This window comes from Propithecus coquereli, unplaced genomic scaffold (assembly GCF_000956105.1).
Source record: "Propithecus coquereli isolate 6110/MARCELLA unplaced genomic scaffold, Pcoq_1.0 Scaffold32, whole genome shotgun sequence".
Lineage (NCBI taxonomy): Eukaryota > Metazoa > Chordata > Mammalia > Primates > Indriidae > Propithecus > Propithecus coquereli.
This window is the reverse complement of record NW_012148841.1, coordinates 8729998-8744220: the sequence shown is the minus strand read 5'-3', so window position 1 is coordinate 8744220 and position 14223 is coordinate 8729998. Positions and strand designations below refer to the sequence as shown.

Below are 14223 nucleotides of genomic sequence, written 5' to 3'. Positions count from 1 at the left end.
TCTTCTATACCCTGCTTGGTTTCACTTAACAATGCATTTTAGAAATCATTTCATTTCGGCAGCCCCATTCAGTTTTATCAGCTGCAGAGTATTCCATTGTGTGGATGTACCATAATTTGTTTAATTAGTGTTCTATATTGATGGATGTTTAGGTTGTTTCCAACTAGGTTGTTTGAATTGCAAATCACACTGCAATGTGAGTTCTTTTTCATGTCTTTGAGACATGTGCGAGCACATTTATTCAGAATAAATGGCTAGAAGTATAATTTCTCAAAGTTTATGTGCATTAAATGTTAGATTTTTTTAAAATTGTCCTATAGAGAAGTTATACCAATTTACACTTCAGAGAATGCTTGTTTCCGTGTGTCATAGTCAACAAAGTGTGTTAAACCTTTGATTGTTGCCAACCTGTTTAGGGCAAAATGGAATCTCACTATATTTAATTTCTCCTATTAAGAAAAAAATTGACCATCTTTTCATTTATGTAAATTTTTTTAATGATATATGGATTTATTCTAAACAATTTTAAGTAACTAAACTCAGCATGCTAGAGAAGGAATACCAAATATTATTGAGTGTGCTTAAGTATTAAGGATAAGTATAGAAGTCTGAAATCAAAATATTTTAATGGAATTTTTCTTGAAAGTAAAATAATCCATGTTTGGCTACTCTTGTTAGATTGCCCTATTAGTTATCACTGGTAACCTACCCCTGGGTTGACTGAACTCTCCGTCTTGGGTTTGGGGTGTGTGTGTATTATGGCCAGAATTCATCATTGAATATGAAGATACAATGCATGAGGCAGGGATGTGGCACCACCACACTGAAGTTTCTGGAACGCAGACCACAGCCCAGCTGAAGCTGTCTCCTTACGTGAACTACTCCTTCCGAGTGATGGCAGAGAACAGCATTGGGAGGAGCTTGCCCAGCGAGGCGTCTGAGCAGTATTTGACAAAAGCCGCAGGTAAAGCAGGACTTCTGTGACATGAAATGGAAAAGTTTTCCACTATTTGCAAAGGACCAAAGCTTACACATGTGTGGCTGCTTAACTTCTAGAACCAGATAAAAACCCCACGGCTGTGGAAGGACTAGGATCAGAGCCTGATAATTTGGTGATTACGTGGAAGGTGAGCTACGAAGCCTTCAACTTTCCTCAGTATTTTTGAGAGTGAAAAAAAAAGAGTTGTTTTAAAATAATATCTGCATTAAAATACCATTTCATCCATTTCTCGGGAGGAAACCATATATATTATATATCTTTATTTAAGAGGCAGTATTGTGTAGTAGTTAAAAGCTTGATCTCTGGAGCCAAAATGAATGGATGCAAATCCCAGTTCTGCCATTACTGTGTGACCTTAAGCCAGTTGTTCCACATCTGTTAGGCATCTGCATGATGAGAATAATAATAGAACCACCTTCATAGGATTAAAGGAGTTAACACATTTAAAGAACATAGAACAGTGCCTAGCATATATATGTACTCAAAAAATGCTAGCCGGTATTAGCATCATCAAGAACCACCTGGAAGACATACATCGAGCTATTCCAGTAATCAACTGCTTTTGGGGGCAGGGTGTTTTCTGCATTGGAAAATTTACATATATTTACTTGTATAATTTTAAAACCTAGATAGATTTATACATGTATATGTATACAAATGCATACATACTTATATATGTACATACATGTAAAAACAGGATAGAATGACAGGCTAGCCTACCCTTTTTTTTTTTTAATAAAGAGGAAGACAGTTCATAAGTTTCAGTCTCCAAGGAAAATGAACAGTGATGTACCATCACACAAACAAGAATATATGAAGGAATCTGTATTAACTGATATATCTTTAGAATTACCCACCCTTGGCTATGGAGCCAGAGTGTGAAAGGTTTATGTGATATTTACTTCTTCAACACAGTAATTTACAACCTTTGAGATGTTGATCCCAAACAAGCTTTGAATCTCATCACAAATGAAAAATAGATAAAAGGTCCCTAGAGAACATGGTTAATAGCTTGTGTTTTAGTGTTTCAATGTTCACTTTCTTTTCCGGTCTGGGAATTGAATTTGTTGTTCCCGTACAAGGTTGTGCAGTTGATCTGTTTTATAAGCTTTTATTTGGCTTTCCTCGTAGCCCTTGAATGGTTTTGAATCTAATGGGCCAGGCCTTCAGTACAAAGTAAGCTGGCGTCAGAAAGATGGTGATGATGAATGGACGTCTGTGGTTGTGGCAAACGTATCCAAATACATTGTCTCAGGCACACCGACCTTTGTCCCATACCTGATCAAAGTTCAGGCCCTGAATGATGTGGGGTTTGCCCCTGAGCCAGCTGTCGTCATGGGACATTCTGGAGAAGACCGTAAGTGTCTGATGCTGTTTCCTTTCTGCTTTTCCCTAGCAAAACAGACTTACCAAGACACAAGCCAAGGCCATTTCCAAAGGCGCTCGGGTTGCAAGGGAGGGAGGCAGCAATTATTTTTATGTAACTTCTCTGAATTTAAACATCCTGGTATGTAAGAAAGAGAATTTCAGAGTGTTAAAAGTGATTATAGTACAGTAGTCGTCCCTTGGTATCCCCCAGGGATTGGTTCGAGGACACCCCCGACCCCAGATACCCAAATCTGCAAATACTCAAGTCCCAAAGTCGGCTCTGCAGAACTTGCCTATATGAAAGTCAGCCCTCTGTATCGTGGGTTTTGCACCCAAGAATACTGTGTTTTCCATCTGCATTTAGTTGCAGATGTAGAAACCTGTGGATACAGCCAGGCAACTGTATTGAAAAAAAAAAAATTCCCATATAAGTAGACCCACACAGTTTAAACTTGTGTTGTTCAAGGGTCAACTGTACCTTTTTTTAAAAAAAGTCTTGTTCTCCTACTCAGGAGGCTGAGGCTGGAAAATCCTTTGAGCCCAGGAGTCTGAGTCCAGCCTTGGCAACATAGTAAGATCCCATCTATAAAAACACACAAACAAAAATCTTGTTCTCACAAAGTCAAATAAATAGATATCAAAAAAATCTACTTTCAATCCTTAATAATGCATAGAATAGGACTGGAGTATGCTTCAAGCCAAAATTGTTAGAGATAGTGAGTGACATGTGTGCATGAAATTGAAAATTGATATGTCTGCTCCTTCGCTGTCCTTCCTTCAGTCCCCATGGTGGCTCCTGGGAACGTGCGTGTGAATGTGGTGAACAGTACTTTAGCCGAGGTGCACTGGGACGCGGTACCTCTGAAAAGTATCCGAGGACACCTGCAAGGCTATCGGGCAAGTAAAAGGGAACCTTTCGTGTTCTTTCCTTCGTAACAGGCAATCAGTGAATGCCACTTGTCAGGCATACTGCATAAGATCGGAATTACTTGATTCATCCCCTCAAGAACTCGTGAACCTGAATTCGATTTATTGCCTCAGGCAGGGCCACATCCAAAGGACCCTGGGAAAGTTGACTTGAAATCTCACTGCATCCAAAGTGAGGGGAAAAAGAAATGTTTTCTCCATTTTTCCCACAGGTGCTCTAACATTCTGCCAATAACAAGCAATTCATATTTGTACAAAATGGGGAAAACTAATTCTTAAAGAGCTAGAATGTAGCCAACTGCACCTAGCTTTAAAGTAGTAAGAATTACATGTGTTGAAAACACAAAATTATGCTGATAATAATTTAGGCATATTTTTAATAATGTAGATTATACTTCAAGACCCGGGTCATTCTTATAAACATCAATTATCTCTGCTTTTGGGAAGCACGAAAGACTGACTCAGAGATTTTTGATTGTTGTTGTGACATAAACACAAACACACATGCGTGTAGTGTCACTACTTTGATTTGTTAACCCTGACTCCTAGAGGTCAATTTGTGTACTGCACCATGTTCAATTTTTTTTTCTAACATTGCAAGATTCTGCATATAATGTTGACTTCTCTTTAAAATGTCTTTAAATTCCTAAGAAGAATTTAAAATGACTTAATAAACAACAATTCTGGATTTGTGACCAAAGTTAATCAACACTTCTTTTCCATCTCTTCAAAACCTGTGCCTATGATACAAAACAAATAAATATTTTTAATTAAATGATACAGTTTGGCTTAGTGGAAAAGCCCTAGACTTGGAGTGGAGGGTCCCCTGTGGCTCTTGATACCTCTGTAGCTTTGGGAAAGACACTCAGCAGCCCAGAGGCTCATCTGTACAATGGGAATAATAATAATAAAAGCCTCACTGTCGTTTTTAGGATTAAACTAAATGATACATTATACATGAACTTGTATTAATTCTGGAAAACACTGGGCAGTAATTTTTATTTTTAGAATATTTTATACAAGTAAAAGACTTAAATCCTATTGTCATCCATTTGCCTCGTGTTCTAGAGAGACCTGTATGGGTCTCATGCTATTTCATTTATTTCACTTATACTCCTACAACAAAACAGTATAGCCCACCTTTGTTACACGGTCTTAGTTTAATTTCCCTAATTGTCTGTGGATTTCTGTTCCTCTTGCCTCTGAATCAATATCCATTGATTTTGCAAGTAATTTTCTTCTAAAATGCACCAAGGGAATTTTCTGAAAAAACAATAATTTTGTGAGTACAAGGAATCTTGTTTGTTCCTTTGTGCACCCCTGACTTTTGTTCTTACTGTTTCAGATTTACTACTGGAAGGCACAGAGTTCATCTAAAAGAAACAGACGCCACATTGAGAAAAAGATCCTCACCTTCCAAGGCAGCAAGACTCACGGCATGTTGCCTGGGCTGGAGCCCTTTAGCCACTACACACTGAACGTCCGAGTGGTCAATGGGAAGGGGGAGGGCCCCGCCAGCTCCGACCAAGTCTTTAATACTCCAGAAGGAGGTATGGGATGGATGTGTATCTGAGATCTCAGGGTAATGCGACATAGCCCGAGAGGTTTTGCATGACAGAAGGCCTTCTAAATAAAGTATATTCTGGAAGCCAAATGGGCTTTGTCGCGAGATGAACACAGCACAGACAAAGCTGGCAAAATATCAGCTTTTATGTAGGCTAAGGGTACATAGAAGGCTTCAGAACACAAATGCTGCCCTAAAACGCCCTCTCCCTTGACTTAAAATTTTTCTGCATACATATACTGTCTGCACCCTTGCTAACTTGATGTTTATTTTGGTTATTAACTTTCTGACCTAAGGCAAGTTCTATAACTTCTCTAAGCTTCAGTACCCTTATGTGAAAAGCCTGAGAACTAAATGAGATGACAGTCACCCTGTGTCCCAACTCCCATCCCATTACGAGCACTTGTCCTTGGTCTCACTGCCCCTGAGAAAGCCAGGGCTCCCTCTACTCGAGGCTGTCATGAGTGAGGTCCCACACTGGTCCTTTAGATGGTTCAAAGAAGGAGTCATAGAAGAGATGATCAGAGGATTAAAGCATAAAGAGAGAGGAAGTGGTATGTCTGAAGACACAAAGGTATGAAACAGCATGGCTTCTTTAGGAAACAGCAAGTCGTGTGGCCAGAAATGGAGAGGAAGGTCAGCTAGGGAGGACCCAGATCATGGGTGGTCTTGGATGCTATGGATGTTAATCTGTAGTCCCTTAGGGGGTCAGTGAATGGGTTTAAGGAGCTCCGTGAACCTTTCTAAAATTGTATGCAAAATGTGTGTATATTTTTCTAGGGAGAGTTTATGGCTGTCATCAGATTCTCAAAGGGGTCTGTAATCTCCAAAAGTTAAGAACCACTTATTGGGTTAAGCAAGCTGAGAACTATGTGCCAGGCACAGTTCTAGGCCCAGGCAAAGGCTGTTAAGGGCCTGAAATGGGGAGGTAGCAGAGAAGATGGTGAGAGGAGGGAATGGATATGGCTGAGATTAAGGAGGTAGAGTTGGTAGGATTTCAGGTCCGAGAAGAGAAGAGAAGAGAAGAGAAGGAAAAGAAAAGAAAAAAAAAAAGAAAAGAAAAGAAAAGAAAGGAAAAGAAAAAAGATTTTGTGTCCCAGGAGAGGGTGGAAATGAGGCAGATGGAGAAGTTCAGGCCGACTCTCTGGTTTTCACACAGCCTGACAGGCCAACAATGGGTTTCCAGGGAATATGGTAGGGGAGGGAACCGTCGTGAAGGAGAACTGCCATCAGCCATCATCCTCATAAGGAAGTGAATAAAAGAAGGCCAGGCATGTTTTCTCTGGTACTTTGCCAGCCTCTGCCATAGAGAACCTGACACCCCTCAGGCCTTGCCCGGGGCCAGGGGTGTGCCAGTGCTGGGGATTTTTTGTTCATCACCTCCAGATCCTAGGCAGCTGTCAGCTCTCAGGATTGGAACGTGTCCACACCTGGGCAGGCTGGCCCATGCCCAAAGCCCAGCGGGCAGGGCATTCTCCCTGCTTAGAGGCACCTGGTTTGTTGGGGAAAACAGTCCTGAATGGCCCAGAACACACCTGCTTCCACTCAAAAGTCTGGTTAGAATAGTTTCACTTGGTAACTAGTTAGCTTTTATTAAGACAGCATTCGTGGGCTGAGCACGGTGGCTCACACCTGTAATCCTAGAACTCTGGGCAGCCGAGGCAGGAGAATTGTGTGCGCTCAGGAGTTCAAGACCAGCCTGAGCAAGAGCAAGAACCCCGTTTCTACTCAAAATGGAAAGAAATTAGCTGAACAACTAAAAATATATAGAAAAAAATTAGTTGGGGATGGTGGCGCATGCCTGTAGTCCCAGCTACTCGGGAGACTGAGGCAGGAGGATTGCTTGAGCCCAGGAGTTTGAGGTTGCTGTGAGCTAGGCAACAGAGTGAGACTCTGTCTCAAAAAAAAAAGCATTCATGATTGAAATAAGTACTGTCTCCTTTAAAAATATTTGTTTGGGGTCTATATAAATACAAAGTAAAAATGTATTTTGAGAGGATGGTTTTAATGAATTTAAATGGAAATGGTAAGAGAAAAAGTGAAAGAGAATAACTAAAGAGGTACCTGTCATAGGTTCATATTAATGTATTTTCAGCTTAGTTAGGAATGAGCTTCTGGAAACTAAAACCTTGATGAATTGTATGAGCCTGGTGAAATGTCATTTTAATGCATTTTGAAACATTCAAAAACCTTTGTGTTGACTGTGTGTTCTCATTGTAAGTCCCCAGTGCTCCTTCATCTTTGAAGATTGTTAATCCTACACTGGACTCTCTCACTTTGGAATGGGATCCACCGAGCCACCCGAATGGCATTTTGACTGAGTACACCCTAAAATACCAGCCAAGTAAGTTATTGGGAAGGTGGAAGGGGAAATATGGTTTAAAAAATATTTATTATCATAAAATACAAGCTATTATTTCTTTATATCTATAGAATATATATATATATATATATATCTTCCTGTGTTCTTTTAGAAAGAACTTAAAGACTTTTTAAAGAAAAAATGATGTATATGCTATTGAAAATTAATCGGTAGAGTAATACCTGTAGTGGTGAGTTGTAGGTGGTGCTATCATTAGATTAGATTGGCATTATCTGTAAGGGCACGAGGCCTCTGAAGAAAAGGTTTGAAGTTATTTAACAGCACACTATTTGACCTGCAAAAACACAGAGATTTTTTTTAAAATTCTGTTGTGCTTCAACCATAAAATTCTCCTAGTTTATAGGTTTATGAAGAGCATATTCCCCCTTGTTAAATGATATGATGTGATATGATAAATATATTATAGGAGCTATAAAAGGTTATAACTTAGTATGTCTGGCAAAGCGTGAGTAGGATTATAAAAGCCAGTGTAAGCCAGGTTTGACATTTTTGGTTAACATATTTATTTTATAATAGCATAGCAATTAATGGAGAATACACTTGTTTGTTATTTCTTATTGACAGTTAACAGTACACATGAATTAGGACCTCTGGTAGATTTAAAAATTCCTGCCAACAAGACACGCTGGACTTTAAAAAATTTAAATTTCAGCACTCGGTATAAGTTTTATTTCTATGCACAAACATCAGCAGGATCAGGAAGTCAAATTACAGAGGAAGCAGTAACAACTGTGGATGAAGGTAAGATGGGTATGTATAAAATCCATATAATTATAAGTATCCCGGAATAAAAATGTTTAACTTGAGTTTATGCTTTCTGTTTCCCTCTTACCATGGAGTAGCCATCCTACCCAATTTATACAAACACTTATTTGTAATTTCTCATTTTGATATATTATAAAATCAGTTATTTAGCTTATACTGTAATAACTATTTGATATCTGTTTTTAAGACCATGTGAAACTTTTAAACTTATATGAAAATATTAGGGTGAGAGTGATAAATTATATTTGCCACACTTGAATTTGAAGTTCAAGATAATATACTTTCCTATCTACAAATTTATACACACACACACACACACACACACACACACACTTATACATAAGTATATGTAATTCTAGTTCTGGTCCTGATTCACTGGAAATAATTTTCTAGTTCACATATTGCTTTAGGTTTTCTAGCAAGGAAATTGAAACAATTATTAAATAATGCATTTATTTTGTGTTTGGGCAAGGGATTTTTTGTTTTGGTATATCATCTGGTGCAGAAAAAGCAAAATAGCCCCACTGAAGTATTTAGAATAAGAATTAACACTTCCTTTCATACTTTTTAAAAAATTCTGAAAATTTTAGATTCAATGAAAATGATCAAAAATATTGAAAAAGATTTTTCTGGTTTTGCATGTCTCTAAACTATAGAATTGCTAAGGATTATTCATTTGATTATATTCCATAGCAATAGAAATTAACATTTCTGTCCAAAAATGGTTTGAAATATCCTAAGCCTTCTTCGATAATAGACAAGCATGAATAATGCAGCTTATGTGTGGATTTGAATACTGGGTAAACTTGGGGACACCAACATATCTTTGTCCCCTGTACCTAATGTGGCTTCATTCTTCTTGCATGCTTTAACATTTTAATAAGTGTTTTTGTATCTCTGTACATGCTCATGGCTGTGTGACATCTAACTATATAGTGTCCTATTTCTGTTTCCCTTCATTAAAGCTGGTATTCTTCCACCTGATGTAGGTGCAGGCAAAGGTAAAATAATTCATCTGCATGACTTTATACCTGTGTGAAATTTGCAATGTGAAACGTGGGGAAGTGCAGCATGGGTGAAAAAGAGAAAATAAAATATGCTTTGAACCACAAAAAGGAGGAGAAGATTTTGGCCAATCTTGGCTTCAAATTTAATTTCTAGTCCTTTTTTACAAGTAAAAAGCCACATATTGAATTCTCCCCAAATTTTTTTCAAGACTTATCCCTGATGCAAATCCTAATCTTAGCTTTTAATAATATGATTTTGGCTGGATCAGACAGGACCAAAACAGTGGATTTGTCACAGATCCTCTACGGCCATGCCACATATTTAAGGGTTCAGAAATATTAGCCCTGTGATAAAAACAGCCTGTGAGAAATCAGATCAGCTGAGCTTCCTGTTCTAATTTGATTTAGCTGCACTCCTCATAGACACAGTGTGCACTCTGCTGGCATCACACAGCACTGTCCATTTGGGATTTGGGTTTGGCAATACCCTCCAGCTGGTTTGGGACTAAGTCTTCCCACAAGATTCCCTACAAGCGAGTCTTCCATGCTCTGCTCAGTTGTGTTATTCCATCCTGTCTTCACCTCCTGAGCAATGCCAAAGATGCCCCAATCTTTGACCCTTGGCTATTGGTTGACCAGTCAGCTTTCTAGAGAGCAGTGGAGTCCCTGCCACAGGACACTGTTTTCACATAGCATTCCCATGGTCAGGGGTTTTCCTGGGCTTTCACAAACCAAATGAGTACAAATAGGAATGAAGAAAAAGAAGACCAAGAGAAATAAGTACTTTGCCCTAAATTATTCGATTCCTGTGAGCTTAGGCTTGATACATTTTTTTCTATTTGCTTAGAAATTTTTAAGTTCACAACCTTGGTAAATTATAAAATGGACATCAGATAGATTTTGGAGTGATCGAATAAGAACTATAGCCATTTTCAGTCATCTTGATAATGTTTTGTGTTTTTACACTTGAAAGGACAAAGTTGTAAAAATTCAAAATTTCTACAATATTGTAGAAAGATGTCGACTTTCTTTTATGTGTATATGTCTTTTCTGTGATAATTAGATATTAATTAAAATCACCGGTTGTTTTACAACAGTTTACTGCTGTATGACTTTAATTGAAGCATTCCAGTAAAAGCCTGGCCTCTTTTCCTACACAGTGGACATGTCACTGTGACTGTGCCTAGATTTGGTAGCAGAGAAATTGTGCTTCAACAGGGCTACCTGTGAAGCAAGTCTGAGTGGTCCATTGACTTGTTATGTTAGAAGAGGATATGCATTCCACTGGAAAAAGCATCAGCCCCTGTTTTTAATAAATTAAAAGAAATCTTTATTGAAAGAGTTTTGGTTCTACCATTTGATGTTACTAAATTGATTTGTGAATTACCTATAGAGACAAGCAAAAATGGAGTGTCTGAAAGTTCATTAAGCCCCTAATATTAAAATCTGACAGATCTCAGATAAGGAAAGGAATAGTGTTTAAATAAGAAAAGAAAAAGCTAATCCTGACCTTATTTTTAATATTGGTTCTTTTCATAGTGCAACAGTAATTAAACATTGCTTGCATAAAATGATAATATTTTACCATAGCAAGACTTTAAACTGCTCATGCATAATTTGTGATCCTGGGTTTTCCTTCCTTAAAAATATTTCTTTTTTTTTTTTCAGCCTAAGAATGAATTCTATTCTCTTCTTTATCTCCTTTCTCCATGCGGACAGAGTTTAGATGCTCTCTGGCAGGAGAAAAATTAAAGTTCTCCAAAATCCTTTCAAATTTTAATTTTTAAATGTATCTTTCATATTTTAACATAAAACAGTACAAAAGGGAATAAATTATAGATGAATCAAGAGAAAACGTGTGATATCCTTAGTTATAGAAGCATCAATATCTAATATGATTTTATTATGAATTGTGATTTCATGAAAAGTGATTTATAATTCACTCAAGAGGAGGAAAGAAACACATCTGAGTTTATATTTCTTAATTTTCATACAGATTTTAAGAGATGTTAATGAAACCCAAGCATTCAAATATATAATTACAAAGGATTATAAACCATGAAGGAGAAGCCAGGATAATTTAATTAACTACATGATGCCATACTAACCTTTCTTCTTACCATTCTTCTCAATATAATTAAATTGAGCATGGAAATACTTGATATCTTCAAGTCCTTTATTTTGATCCATTTCTTTGTTTTGTTAAAGCCCTCAATGTTTGTGTAAGAGTTATAGTTGTTAGGCAAGGCATGGTGGCTCATGCCTGTAATCCTAGCAATCTGGGAGTCCGAGGTGGGAGGACCACTTGAGGTCAGGAGTTCAAGACTAGCCTGAGCAAGAGAAAGACCCATCTCTACTAAAAATAGAAAAATTAGCTGGGCATCATGGTTCACGCCTGTAGTCCCAGCTACTCGGGAGGCTGATGCAAGAGAATCACTTGAGCCCAGGAGTTTGAGGTTGCTGTGAGATATGATGATGCCACTGCACTCTACCCAGCACAACAGAGCAAGACCCTGTCTCGAAAAAAAAAGAAAAGAAAAGAATTACAGTTGTTTGGCTGTATTTGTTTAATTTCTATATTTTTAAATGGTTTCAGGCTCTGGGATTCTAGGAGGCAGACCTCTGAAAGCATCTGTAAAAATGAACCAAGAACATGCAGATAAGGGATTTAAGTTATGTTCCCAGTATTGTTGATGGATCGACACTTGTCCATAGCATTTTGCTCTTGCATCCTTAGGACCAATGATTAGAACACTATTTGGGGGTGACTAATTGGGATACAGGAATAGGAGAAACTAACTGGCAAGGCAAAACTGAATGTGCATTCTTGACCTAATTAGCAGTCTATTGTGGCCAACCAGTTAGGAATGAGCAGAGAAGGACATTGAAGACCAGCTAGTGATGAATCCTTTCTGTGATCTGACTCTCACTATATTATTAATATGTTTTAGAGTAAAGAACCAGTAAATAAAAATCAAGTTTAAAGTTCATACCTTTATTTGGCCCGAACAAAAACAAAACAAAACAAGACTACCTACAAGCATAGAAGGTTCAATCAGTTCAACAGCTAATGTCTATCTGGCACGGGAAATGCACCAGCCTTTTTTAAGACACTGTATATCAAGATAGTAACACAGATCTTGCCTTTGACATGCTTAAAATCTGGTGGGTAAGACCAACACATAAAAAGAATAATAAATAGATTGAACAGAATATAAATAGTAATTTGAACTATTATAATAAATAGTAGTTTGAACAGAATGTTATCCGAGCATAGGGGAGTGAACCATTTATTTTGCAAAATAGGATCCATAAAAGTAATATTGAACTGAGCCTTGAAGCCCAGTTTTTTCTGGCAGATGAGTCAGGCTTTGGAGTAGCTGAGGGTAGGATGAGTCAGGGCATAAGCAAAGGCAAGGGGTTTGAAAACACACAGGATGATTGGGTTATACTCAGCAGTCCCATATGGCTGAAATGTAGAGCGTGTGTGGAAAGGGGAAGAGCCTGAGATGGGACCGAAGCAGTGGAACCTGGTGGTAACAGCTCCCAATGGCCTTGAATGCCAAGGCATGTTAAGGAGTTTGTATTTACCTGTAGGCAGAAGCAGAGGTAAGCCATCCAGGTTTTAAACAGGGAAGTGATTGGATCAGATTTGTAGTTTAGGAAGCTAAAATGTAGGTAACTATACTGGTAGGTAGCTATTAGATCATTAAATATGAAATGTCCAATTTCTAATTAAAAGTTTAGTTTGTTACATCTGAAACAAGAGTCAACACAATTAATCAAAATATGTGCCTAACCTATTAACAGTTTTGCCATCTTCATGATAGCTTGCTTATGCCAGCAGCGAAGAAGCCCGAGGAGCAAGTAGCAATGAAATTATGAAAGGCGTTTTCCATAACTTGTTGAGAATTGAATATTTTTCCTTGCAAGAAGTGGTCCAAATCCTGAAAGAAGTGATAATCAGTTGGAGCATGGTCTGGTGAATACGGTAGATGACAGAGAGTTCCAAGTCCAGCCTTGTAGTTTGAGCTGCATTGTTTGTGCGACTTGTGGTCGAGCCTTGTCTTGCGAGAGGATTGGCCTGTCTCTATTGGCCAATCTCAGCTGCTTAATTGCAATCATCTTCATCATTTCATCCAATTGGTTGCAGTAGACATCTGCTGTAATTGATTGATCAGGTTTCATGAAGCTGTAGTGGATAATACCAGCACTGGACCACCAAACAGACACCATTAGATTTTTTGGATGAATATTCAGTTTTGGACTGTGTTTCAGCACTTCATCTTTATCCAACCATTGTGCCGAATGCTTGCGATTATCAAAAAGAATCCATTTTTCATCACACAAAATGATATGGTGTAGAAATGGTTTACCTTTATGTTGTGACAGCAAAGAAAGGCGAGCTTCGACAGGATATCTCTTCTGATGCTTGTTTAATTCATGCAGAACCCATCTATCCAGCTTCTTTACCTAGCTGATTTGTTTCAAATAATCCAATATTGTTGGAATAGGAACATCAAAACTTGCTGCTAATTCACACGTAAGTTGAGATGGATTCACTTCCACTATAACTTTCAGCTCATCATTATCCACGTTGGTCTCAGGTCACCCATGTGGCTCATTTTCAAGAATAAAATCACCTGAATGGAACTTCTCAAACCATCAGTGTACTGTGTGTTCATTAGCCACATCCTTCCCAAACACTTTGTTGACATCTTGAGCTGTCTGCGCTGCATTGGTTCCATGATGGAACTCATATTCAAAAATAACATGAATTTTTGACTTATCCATGGTTTCATAAAAATTGCTCTAAAAAAATTTTTGAAAGATAATTACAAGCCAAAATGTGTTTGTAAGAATGAGGATGTACCTTCACACTAAAAATAAAACAAGAAGTGTCAAAGTGAAATGTCAGAGATATCAACTGTCAAACTTAGTACTTAAGGAAATGGGACATTTCATACTTAATAACCTAATACAGAGAAAGACTTACATAGGGAGAGGCAGACTGCCGGCAGACTGCTGGGAAGGCTCAGATGGAAGATGACAATAGGGTCCTCTGGTCTGGTACATCAGATGCTCAGTGGGTATTTTTTCAGGGAGTGAGAAAGTGGATGAGTGGAGATTAAAAGGAAGGAGTGTTAGAATTCTCTATGATAAAAGTGGCTAAACAACATAACCTCAGGATATTGCAGTATCATCTCTG

The 14223-nt window shown here is 38.1% G+C and overlaps 1 protein-coding gene across 6 annotated transcripts in view; it reads left to right on the top strand.

Moving 5' to 3' along the window:
• The window catches only part of NRCAM (neuronal cell adhesion molecule), an 80531-nt gene that overhangs the window by 43231 nt on the left and 23077 nt on the right, over nucleotides 1–14223 (top strand). For 3 of the 6 annotated variants that reach the window (XM_012650359.1, XM_012650358.1, XM_012650357.1), the window contains 8 exons: nucleotides 767–964; nucleotides 1057–1127; nucleotides 2132–2357; nucleotides 3150–3265; nucleotides 4641–4845; nucleotides 7081–7203; nucleotides 7807–7983; nucleotides 8973–9008. In XM_012650359.1, the coding sequence (XP_012505813.1) occupies nucleotides 767–964; nucleotides 1057–1127; nucleotides 2132–2357; nucleotides 3150–3265; nucleotides 4641–4845; nucleotides 7081–7203; nucleotides 7807–7983; nucleotides 8973–9008 (1152 nt within the window). Of the gene's footprint in view, nucleotides 1–766; nucleotides 965–1056; nucleotides 1128–2131; nucleotides 2358–3149; nucleotides 3266–4640; nucleotides 4846–7080; nucleotides 7204–7806; nucleotides 7993–8972; nucleotides 9009–14223 lie in introns of all 6 variants that reach the window. The other 3 variants (XM_012650362.1, XM_012650361.1, XM_012650360.1) reach the window with 2 other exon arrangements.